Consider the following 11,849-nt stretch of genomic DNA (forward strand, 5'->3'; position numbering starts at 1 on the left):
TTCGCACCCCAGATTTCAAGCAGCAAAGCCCCAGCACGCCAGCAGCTACCAGTAGAATCAGGAAACTTGTCTAAATTATCTGACAGGTTGGTTTGAGCGCTATGTCTGTCTGAACTCCCATCTGATCAGTGAAGTGAGAAACAACATTTGAAGGACATCAGGAAATATTCTCTTTATATTTTTAATTTGATCCACAAAATACAAAACAACAATACACACCAAAGGACAGAACATTTACAAACTATAGAATCTTCCAGTTACAGTAAAATGTACACTCAGGAACGCCAGGTCCCCCTTATATATGAACAAGTGAAGTACAATTGATCACATCTTCTAATCTGAATGAGGTCTTCTTGTGTTCACACCAAGCTCAGCCTTTCAGAAGTTTCATTCATGGTTAGTGTCGGTCTCTTGGATCATCATTGTGTTCCTGGAGTGAACGGAATCAACAGAATTGTCATTTTCAGATGGACTGAGTTCAATCTGAGTTCAATGTTTTATGATGCTGATAATCATGATGAAGAAGGCAATTCTCTGACACAAAGTCCCAGTTTATACTTACGCTTGAAGACTCCTCGAGCGATAATTCTTCAGACTTGCTGTCGAGCGATAATTCATTTGAGTTGCTTTTCACCTGCATCAAAATATTAATGTTTACATCTTTAGCAAAGCGAGAGAATGAAACACGTTGTAAATAATCACAACTTTTAGAATCATCAACAAATTAAAGTTTAAATGATATTCGATTATAAATGAGGAGGTGGCAACTCTTTAAATTTGACAGTTGAGATTCAATGGCTCCGTGTGGGAGTGGAGAAATCCTCACCAAACATCTCATGTTCTGCAATGCAGCAATAATCAATACAGCCCTGGTACTGTGGGGCTGTGGGGACAATGATTAAACTAATGAATGGTGAGATCATCCAACAATTGCTCTCGAGTGTGTTGACTCTGCCACATAAACCAGTAACTATTGTCTATTAGATGGCCAGAATAAAAATGGTACAAAAACAGAAAATGCTTACAATACTCAGCAGTCAGGCAGCATGTTTGGAGAGAGAAACAGAGTTTACGTTTTCAGGTTGATGACCTTTTGTCAGAATTGGAAAAAGTTAGAGACGTAACAGATTTTAAGCAAGTGCCAGAGGCAGTGAAAAGGAAGAGCGGAGGAAAGAACAAAATGGAAGGTCAGTGATAAGGTGGAAGGCAGGTGAGATTAAAAGAGAAAAGGGATGATGGTGCAAGGCAAAAGGAAATGGTAATGGGACAAGTTGAGAAACAAAAGATAAGTTGAGATGAGGTGTAAAAGGAATGGCAGAATCATCAACAGCTGCCATGTGAAAAATATGGGCAGATGTTATGGTCTGAAATTGTTGAACTCGATGTTGAGTCCAGAAGGCTGTAAAGTTACTAATCAAAAGATGAGGTTCTGTTCCTTGAGCTTACATTGAGCTGCATTGGAACATTGTAAGAGGTCGAAGATGGAGAGGTCAAAGTGGGAGTGGAGTGGAGAATTAAAGTGACAGGCGACCAGGAGTTTTGAGTCACGCTTACGGACTGAATGGAGGTGTTCCGCAACCTGGTCACCCGATCTGTGTTTGGTCTCCAGAATGTAGAGGAGACTGCATTGTGAGCAGTGAATACATATACCAAATTGCAAGAAGTACAAGTAAATCGCTGTTTCACCTGAAAGGAGTGTTTGGGATCCTGGACAATGGGAAGGGAGGAGGTAAGAGAGCAGGTTTTGCATCTCCTGCTCTTGCATGGGAAGGTGCCGTGGGAAGGAGAGACGGTGTTGGGAGTGATCGAGGAGTCGACTACGGTATCACGGAAGGATCTGTTTCCTTTGGAATGCTAAAAGGTGAGGGGATGAGAGAATTGTTTGGTGATGGGATAACGTTAGACGTGGAGGAAATGACGGAGCATGATATATGTTGAATATGGAGGCTAGTGGGGTGAAAGGTGAGGACAAAGGGAACCCTATCGTGGTTCTGGGGGGAGGGAAAGGGATGAGAGCAGAAGTGTGGGAAATAGAATGTACACAGTCGAGGGCCATGTCAACTACGGTAGAGGGGAATCTTCGATTGTGGAAACAGGAAGAACTAGTATGGAAAATGGAAGAGCAGATGTGACAGAGAAGAAGAAATATAAATGATGCTGCGCTCATGGAGCCATCAGTTATGTCTGTCCTGATACCATGGTTGTTGTCATGGGAGAACTTTCTATCTGATTCTAGAACATCCTTAAATTCAGTGAAGAACAAACTCATCTTCTTGGGGTCAATTCAACAATCCTCTGGCAATGCTTGGAGAACACCCAAAAGCAACTGAGCATCAGAATCCCCTCCCCCACTCTCTCTGGGTGGACAATTAATTAAATACAATCCTCAGACTCTATCTGACACAGCTGAATCCAGGTTTCAATAGTTTATTGTAACTCTTTTGAGGCCCTGTATAGATTTTTAACAAATTGGGGAGTTGAGGGTTACGGGGAGCGGGTGGGTAAGTGGAGCTGAGTCCACGGCCAGATCAGCCATGATCTTGTTGAATGGCGGAGCAGGCTCGAGGGGCTAGATGGCCTACTCCTGTTCCTAATTCTTATGTTCTTATGTATTGCATTTGATAATCATCTGAGTAAACGTTCCAGTTTATACTTACATTTGAAGACACCTCGAGTGACATTTCTTGAGACTTGCTTTTCACCTGAATTAAAATATTAATATTTGTATGTTTAGCACAGGGGATCAATGACACACTTCAAAACAAAAGGTTTAAGTATTACATTATAAATGAGGAATTGTCAGCTTTGGATATTTCAGAGTTGTGATTCAGTGACTGAGTGTTTGACTTGGAGAAATCCTCACCAAACATCTCATGTTTTGTAGTCAGCAATAATCAATACTGTTCCTGTACAGTGGGGCTGTGGGGTCAATGGTTAAACCATTGATAGGTGACACATGCCACCAATTGGCATTTATGGTATTGAACCTGCAGTTCCCCTCCTGGAAGGACCAGTAATTCATCTTTATTATTGGTGAGAATGTAAGAGGCCCTGCTCTCAGGATGTCACCACTTGTTACTGTCCTGTCTCCCAGATATTCAGCTCACTTTATCTTCAGTGGCGAACAAACTCATCCTGTGTATTTGGGGGAAAAACCCCACAGGAATTGAGCACCAGAATTCTCACTCCTAGTGCTTCAAACTAAAATAAATTGCCATCTCACACTCCATTCTTTTCAGTTCAATCCAGGATTTTACACTTTATTATTGATAATTGAGATTGACAAGAAAATCGTCTGACAAATATTCAGTTTATACTCACATTTGACGACTCCTCGAGTGATGTGGCTTTTGAATTGGTTTTGACCTGTAATAAAATTTTAATATTTATTTGTTTAGCACAGCAGACCAATGAGACATTTTGCAAATACCCTCAAATGTTAGAAAGCCCATTGCCCTGAATTGTATAATTGTGAGGTTACCTCAATACTGTCTTCATTTGACTCTGATGAATCACTGTTGCTGTCAACTGTCTTCAAACCTCGACACTCCACATCGATGTCAACAACCTTATCAGCAAAATATTCAACACGACTTTTGCAAAACCCTTTTTCCTGTCAAAATAAAACGCAAATCTTCTTAATTATTAAATGACATCGTGCTCAGCACAGACATAGGTAGCTTCTATGATATACCTCAGTACACACGGCCCTTTCTATGATATAACTTAATACACACGGCCCTTTCTATGATATACCTCAATGCACACGGCCCTTTGCATGATATAACTCAGTACACATGGCCCTTTCTATGATATAACTCAGTACACATGGCCCTTTCTATGATATAACTCAGTACACATGGCCCTTTCTATGATATAACTCAGTATACACGGCCCTTTCTATGATATAACTCAGTATACACGGCCCTTTCTATGATATAATCAGTGCACACGGCCCTTTCTATGATATAACTCAGTACACATGGCCCTTTCTATGATATAACTCAGTACACATGGCCCTTTCTATGATATAACTCAGTATACACGGCCCTTTCTATGATATAACTCAGTATACACGGCCCTTTCTATGATGTAACTCAGTACACACGGCCCTTTCTATGATATAACTCAGTGCACACAGCCTTTTCTATGATATAACTCAGTACACACGGCCCTTTCTATGATATCCCTCAGTGCACACGGCCCTTTGTATGATATAACTCAGTACACACGGCCCTTTCTATGATATACCTCAGTGCACACGGCCCTTTGTATGATATAACTCAGTACACATGGCCCTTTCTATGATATAACTCACTACACACGGCCCTTTCTATGATATACCTCAGTGCACACGGCCCTTTGTATGATATAACTCAGTACACATGGCCCTTTCTATGATATAACTCAGTACACATGGCCCTTTCTATGATATAACTCAGTACACACGGCCCTTTCTATGATATACCTCAGTGCACACGGCCCTTTGTATGATATAACTCAGTACACATGGCCCTTTCTATGATATAACTCACTACACACGGCCCTTTCTATGATATACCTCAGTGCACACGGCCCTTTGTATGATATAACTCAGCACACATGGCCTTTTCTATGATATAACTCAGTATACATGGCCCTTTCTATGATATAACTCAGTACACATGGCCCTTTCTATGATATAACTCAGTACACATGGCCCTTTCTATTATATAACTCAGTATACACGGCCCTTTCTATGATATAACTCAGTATACACGGCCCTTTCTATGATGTAACTCAGTACACACGGCCCTTTCTATGATATAACTCAGTACACACGGGGGTTTCAATGCGACAATATAACTCAGGACTCACAGCGCTCTTTCTGGGGTGGAAGTGACAGCTGGGATCATCAAATTCCAGTCCAGAATTCTTGGAGCAGACGGTTTCTTTCACTGAGAATGTTAAATCCACGTTGTATGATAATTTGCCTGTGCGATAAATCTAATGAAAGGAAACAGGTGATTAGTGTGTTACCATATCCAGTGTTCTACTCTGGTCAGATAATGCTCAAAATAACACAGCTCTTTATTTTCTACAGATTGTAAGGTTACAATTTTTCCAGAAAGCACAGAACAAGGCCACAAACTAAAAAGTTGATTGAATTGATTTGATACAAGTTTTTGTAATTAACTGGACAAAGTGAGCAATAGGGCGCCAGCCTGGGGGCAGGTGGTGACTCTCCACCAATTAAGGACAATCTTTGTGGTCAAGGACCAGACTGATTTGATGCATAACAACAATGGGGTTGTTACATTTTCATATACTAACTGAAGAGGCCCTGAACTGATTTGCTCGAGGGGAGAAAAAACAAATCTCGCTGGAGACACCAAGTTTGCAAGAAGACCAGAGTAACAATGGGATCCCACAGGTGTACATTTTTGGGAATGAAGTATGAAGGATGAGGAGTCATCTTTTGCCAGGTAGGCTCCGTGTGCAAACTGGGAACATTCGGGTCCATCATTGCAGTCAATCAAACAAGATCACCGCAAACAGCGTATTGATTCAAACACATTATCGAAGACCACAGCAGCGGGAGATTATTCATAACATGGATATAAATATGCGAGCTAGAAGCCACTCAGAAGCGAAGAAGAGAAGCGAAGAGTGGTACCGTACCAAAACGAGTTACGGAACGGACACAGAAGGGACAGAACTGAGAAGAACGGCTTGGAGAGGAAACATCCGGTCAATGAACCAAGGATCAAGACCCTACGATCCACGATTACAGCGATAAACTGGACGGATGATTCTATGTCTTCAGTCAATTCTCTCAGGAATCTAGTTCTGTAGTTTTAGTTAGTTTTTGCGAAATAAAACTGACACTGGGTTAAGCCTAAATTTTGTGCCATGTATTGTCCTTTTTCCTATAATTCCCGAGGTCAAACAAATCAAGGTAGAGTGTAAAAACAAAGACACTGCAAGATGCCTCCACTGGGAAAGTCAGAATCATCATCAGGGACTTTAGACAGTGAAACACACTTAGACCAGGGCACACTTACATCCTTCACTCTTCTCCTGGTTATACCACAGAGATTGGTGGTCTCGGTGATTTCGTTCAGCTTTATAACTGACTCTCTCAGAGCATCCTTAGGGCTTGGTACTCCTGCAGAGAGAAAAGGAAAGTTGTACAAAACACTCCAGCATTCTTCAGTGAATTCTTTTGGAACATTGGTAAACTATCGCTGACTGAAGCTCATTGCCAATAAGTCGTTGCTTTATGAGGAGCCGCTCTCTCCAGTACGTACCTGAGCAGTGGAGGATCTGCACTGCAGCAATGGTGAGGAGAAAGGAGTTCATTCTGCCTCTTGTGTGATCAGCTGGCTGGTTTCTAAGAGTAAAGGAGCTGCTTCTCTCTCTTGCTCTGTCTTTCTCTTGCAGCGTTCAGTCTTTATATACAGCACCTCCACCACATTCAAACACTGACTCATATTTGCTCAGTGTGGTGATCCTGGGCACGGAAATCTGCTGACAAGTCGGCTCGAATATGGGCAGAGCTTCCTCCAAATAGTATCATCTTGTTTCGATTTGATGGTGAAAGTGTGATCTGATATTATTCCTCAGAACATGAAATAATAAACTGACAGAGGAGAGGAAATGATCATCTGTAATTTGTACAAAGTCACCCTCAGCCCACTGGAGTTAACTCCTGTTGGCCTTATAGAATCATAGAATGGTTACAGTCAGAAAAAGGCCATTCAGCCCATCGGGCCTGTGGCAACTCACAGGTAATCCTACTCCAGGACCCTTTCCCCAGAGCTCTGCAATTTTTTTCCCTTTAGATACTTATCCAACTCCCATTTGAAAGATAAGATTGAGTCTGCCTCCACCACCCTATCAGGCAGTGCATTCCAGAACCCAACCTCTCGCTGCGTAAAAAAGTTTTTTCTTGCATTGCCTTTGGTTTTTTAGCCAATCACCTTAACTCTGTGTCCTCTGGTTCTCGACCCTTCTGCCAATGGGAACAGTTTCTCTCTATCTACTCTGTCCAAACCCCTCATGATTTGGCTCCATGATTTGCAATAGCTGACCTGAGACACTGCCGTGGCCTTCCTTCATGTCTGAGTGGAAACAGCAACTGATGATCAGCCATTCCACTGTGGAGGCAGCACTGATGAACAAACCCACATTCATGTAAAACACACACCCAGGGTCAGCAGATCACAATCCAGACCTGGAGCCCTGGCTGCTTCCACTGCCACCACAGCCCAGAAATGAAGTCACCAACTATCACTCTTCGAATGTTTTTTGTCGCTGAGATCAGCTAACTGAGTGCAGAACGAAAATTGAACACGACCACTTCTGGTCTGTATGGCTCAGTACCTCATCAGGCAGTGTCTTTTCCCACTAGGCCATCGATTTGATATTACGCAGCAAAGATCATGTCCGTTGTGCCCCGAGATTCATGATCTTTGCAGCGCGACAGCTGCAGGAAAAATGCAGGGAGCAGCGCCAGCCCTCATACACGGCCTTTTTCGATCTTACAAAGGCCTTTGACACTGTCAACCTTGAGGGTCGATGGAGCATCCTCCTCCATTTTGAATGCCCCCAAAAGTTTGTCAACATTCTTTGCCTGCTTCATGATGACATGCAGGCCGTGATCCTTACCAACGGATCCATTACAGACCCAATTCATATCCGGACCGCGGTCAAACAGGGCTGCATCATCACTCCAACCCTCTTCTCAAACTTCCTCGCTGCCATGCTCCACCTCACAGTCAACAAGCTCCTCACTGGAGTGGAACTAAACTGCAGAACCAGTGGGAAGCTGTTTAACCTACACCGCCTCCAGGCCAGGTCCAAGATTACCCCAACCTCTGTCGCTGAGTTGCAGTATGCGGACGACACCTGCGTCTGCGCACATTCTGCGGCTGAACTCCAGGATATAGTCAATGTATTCACTGAGGCATACGAAAGCATGGGCCTTACGCTTAACATCTGTAAGACAAATGTCCTCCACCAGCCTGTCCCCATCGCATAGCACTGTCCTCCAATCATCAAGATTCATGACGCGGCCCTCGTCAACGTGGACCATTTCCCATATCTCGGAAGCTTCTTATCAACAAAGGCAGACATTGATGCGGAGACACAACATCGCATCCAGTGCGCCAGTGCAGCCTTCGGCCATCTGAGGAAAAGAGTGTTTGAAGACCAGGCCCTCAAATCTACCACCAAGCCCATGGTCTACAGGGCTGTAGTAATACCCGCCTTCCTCTATGGATCAGAGGCATGGACGATGTATAGAAGGCACCTCAAGTCACTGAACATCGAGCACCAACGATGTCTCTGCAAGATCCTGCAAATCCCCTGGGAGGACAGACGTACCAATATCAGTGTCCTTGTCCAGGCTAACATCCCCAGTATTGAAGCATTGACCACACTCAATCAGCTTCGCTGGACAGGCCACATAGTTCGCATGCCAGATACGAGACTCCCGAAGCAAATGCTTTGTGCAGAGCTCCTTCATGGCAAACGAGCCAAAGGTGGGCAGCGGAAATGTTACAAGGACATGCTCAAAGCCTCCCTGGTGAAATGCGACATCACCACTGACACCTGGGAGACCCTGGCCGCAGACCGCCCGAGGTGGAGAAAGTGCATCTGGGAGGGCGTTGAGCTCTTCGAGTCTCAGCAAACCAGCCCCACCCACCCCTTCCCTCGACGAATGTCTGTCCCACCTGTAACAAAGTCTGTGGCTCTTGTATTGGACTGTTCAGCCACCAAAGAACTCACTTTGGGAGTGGTTGCAAATCTTTCTCGATTCCAAAGGACTGCCTATGATGATGATGATGATGATTACGCAGCAATTGTAGATACACCCACTGAGGAGTTCATACCATTGTGTTCACTGCGGGTCTGATCCACTGCGTCTTGTGAGGATACCACCTTTCTTTGGGATGCTCGAAGACCCGGATGTTTGTCCCACACTTGCCATCCATGAGCTTATCGTGGACAATTACATCAGCATCATGGCCCTGACGGATACGAGGCTGAGGGCTGATGACACCTTGGGGGCTAGACTTTTCACTTACATTGCTAGGGGCCCAAAAATGGGCAATGTTCCAGCCTTTGAGATGTTTCAGCTTTCAGGATCGCTGGAAGATTGCCCATTTGTCGGATCGCTACTTTCGGCTTTTTTGGGTGGCGATAGCCCAGAAATGTGAAATGGGCCTCAGCGATGTGGAAGGCAAGGCTTCCCTAGCAATGGCTTTCTGCGCATGTGGGTTTTGCAAAGAAGTTTTCCCATGATTCGCAAGGTCAGGGGTTATCCACGTATGTGCAGGAGGTAAGGGGAGAGAAAGAGAGTGAAAGAGACAGAGTGAAAGGCAGTTGGGAGGAGTTAGAGAGAGTGAAACAGAGAAACATAGAAAATAGGTGCAGGATTAGGCCATTCGGCCCTTCGAGCCTGCACCGCCATTCAATGAGTTCATGGCTGAACATGCAACTTTAGTACCCCATTCCTGCTTTCTCGCCATACCCCTTGATCCCCGTAGTAGTAAGGACTACATCTAACACCTTTTTGAATATATTCAGTGAATTGGCCTCAAAAAATTTCTGTGGTAGAGAATTCAACAGGTTCACCACTCTCTGGGTGAAGAAGTTTCTCCTCATCTCGGTCCTAAATGGCTTACCCCTTATCCTTAGACTGTGACCCCTGGTTCTGGACTTCCCCAACATTGGGAACATTCTTTCTGCATCTAACTTGTTTAAACCTGTCAGAATTTTAAACGTTTCGATGAGATCCCCTCTCTTTCTTCTGAACTCCAGTGAATACAAGCCCAGTTGATCCAGTCTTTCTTGATATGTCAGTCCCGCCATCCCGGGAATCAGTCTGGTGAACCTTCGCTGCACTCCCTCAATAGCTAGAATGTCCTTCCTCAAGTTAGGAGACCAAAACTGTACACAATACTCCAGGTGTGGCCTCATCAAGGCCCTGTACAACTGTAGTAACACCTCCCTGCCCCTGTACTCAAATCCACTGACTATGAAGGCCAACATGCCATTTGCTTTCTCAACCGCCTGCTGTACCTGCATGCCAACCTTCAATGAGAGAGAGAGAGTGAGAGAGAAAACTGAGCAGAAGTATTAAAATATTAAAATATGTCTGACCACGAATCCACTGAGAGTGGGCAGGAGGTGGAGGGGAGGAGGAGGGCAAAGCCATTTTTGGAAGAGGCCAATGAGGCCCTCGTCAGTGTGGTCCATAGCCGGTGGGGCCAACTAACCCGAGATGGGCGAGGAAACCTCCACACCGCGCATACCGGAAGATTTGGGGGGAGATTACTGATCTGGTCTCGTCGGCGTCCCATGAGGCGAGGGGATCGGACCAGTGCCAAAAGCGCTGGAACAGCTTGGTTGCTTCGGCAAGAGTAAGTATTAAATATATTTTACATTGTAATGATCCATATAATATGTAAATCTCCCTGATTGAAATTAAACTGGTTATTCTTGCATATAATCCCTGCTAAGATCTGGGCAGGGTTCGGAACATGAGCCCTTTTTAATCTTTTAAGTCTAAATTTGGCACCGTCTCCTTTTGGATTATATTGGTGGTGAGCTTTACTCAGACTGTGTCAGTCTCTCCGGCTGCTGTCACTTACACAGTGAGCCAGCCTGGACTGGGACACTTTCGGACAATAGCTCCTGTCATTCCCGAGTGGTCCTGAATAACTCCCCACGCCCCCCCGGGGCCCTCATGGAGATTGTAGTTGAGATGTTTTGTGTCCAGCATTAGATCCTAAACACGATCTTACGAAATATTTTATCCGATCGTAGATGTTATAACTATGCATCAATTGTGGATTCAAACTGTATGAGCATGTAACGTTGGAACCTGTTGTCTTTCCATGATAGTACCTTAGCTCATGCCATGCTCTTGTCACGTTTGCAGAGGAAGATATCTAACAATCGAAGTGAGCAGAGGCACAGCAGAGGAGGCCTTACTCAGCTGCAGCAGCTCACGGACCTTGAGGAACATGCGACGGCACTAGTGACAAACCACAATCGCTCGGCCACCACCCGTGGTGATGCAGAACCCTCCCATGCGTCACGTGAGTAATGTGCAAAGCAGTATTCGAGTAATGTAATGTCATTTAATTATAATATACGAATGATGTCATGTTAAGCATGCAGCTTCTGTGCTACTCTCAGGTTAACAACATAACAACATAAGAAATAGGAGCAGGAGCAGGCCATCTGGCCCCTCGAGCCTGCTCCACCATTTGATAAGATCATTGCTGATCAGATGTTGGGCTCAGCTCCACTTCCCTGTCTGCTCCCCATGAATCTTCACTCCCTGATCATTCTGTCTATCTCCAACTGATCCAGCCTCCACAGCTACCTGGGGCAATGATTCCACATAGATGTACTACCATATGTACTACCGTATGATGCAATAATATGTAATGTCTCTTGGTCACATCTATTGTAGTGGCGCTGCTCCTCCTATGTATACCAGCGCAGTGCAAGAATCATGCGTACCCTTCTTTTCTAATGAGCTCAATTGTGTTTTGGCAGGTCCCACAATGCCTATGGCGCAAAGAGAGGCCACACCTGCACCTGCACCTGCCCCTGCATCTTTACCTGCACCTCGCAACTTGCAGGTCGTCATCACCATGGGTGGGGAGGAGGAGGAGGGCACCACATCACCAGAGGAGGAGCATGCCCCCTCCAATCTTGTACCTGCAGTCACTTATGCATCGTCATCTTCGACAAAAGAAATAGCGGGACCAAGTGGCTTGCAGCCGGCGACACCAAGGCATATAATAGTGCCCACGCCGACCCCACGGAGGTTGAGTCAGCGAGGTCAG

General features: G+C 44.9%; 1 protein-coding gene across 1 annotated transcript; it reads right to left on the reverse strand.

The window, feature by feature from the left end:
* Window positions 1-397: 397 nt before the first annotated feature.
* LOC139254790 (secreted phosphoprotein 24-like) lies at window positions 398-6,361 on the reverse strand. Its single transcript, XM_070873816.1, has 6 exons — window positions 6,291-6,361; window positions 6,045-6,148; window positions 4,858-4,986; window positions 3,456-3,613; window positions 563-704; window positions 398-430 (listed from the first exon to the last, which is right to left on the reverse strand). The coding sequence occupies exons 1-6, from the start codon at window positions 6,340-6,342 to the stop codon at window positions 398-400; spliced, it is 618 nt and encodes a 205-aa protein (XP_070729917.1). The 5' UTR covers window positions 6,343-6,361.
* Window positions 6,362-11,849: the final 5,488 nt, after the last annotated feature.

Source organism: Pristiophorus japonicus, chromosome 3 (assembly GCF_044704955.1).
Source record: "Pristiophorus japonicus isolate sPriJap1 chromosome 3, sPriJap1.hap1, whole genome shotgun sequence".
NCBI classification, from domain to species: Eukaryota; Metazoa; Chordata; class Chondrichthyes; family Pristiophoridae; genus Pristiophorus; species Pristiophorus japonicus.

What these genes read in the sequence shown, in the direction of transcription:
- LOC139254790 (XM_070873816.1), bottom strand. Translation starts at nt 6,342, where the DNA reads ATGAACTCCTTTCTCCTCACCATTGCTGCAGTGCAGATCCTCCACTGC. An exon ending in GCAGATCCTCCACTGCTCAG is followed by an intron (nt 6,149 to 6,290) that starts GTACGTACTGGA and finishes TTCTCTCTGCAG; the next exon opens with GAGTACCAAGCCCTAAGGAT. An exon ending in CGCTCGAGGAGTCTTCAAGC is followed by an intron (nt 431 to 562) that starts GTAAGTATAAAC and finishes CGTTCACTCCAG; the next exon opens with GAACACAATGATGATCCAAG.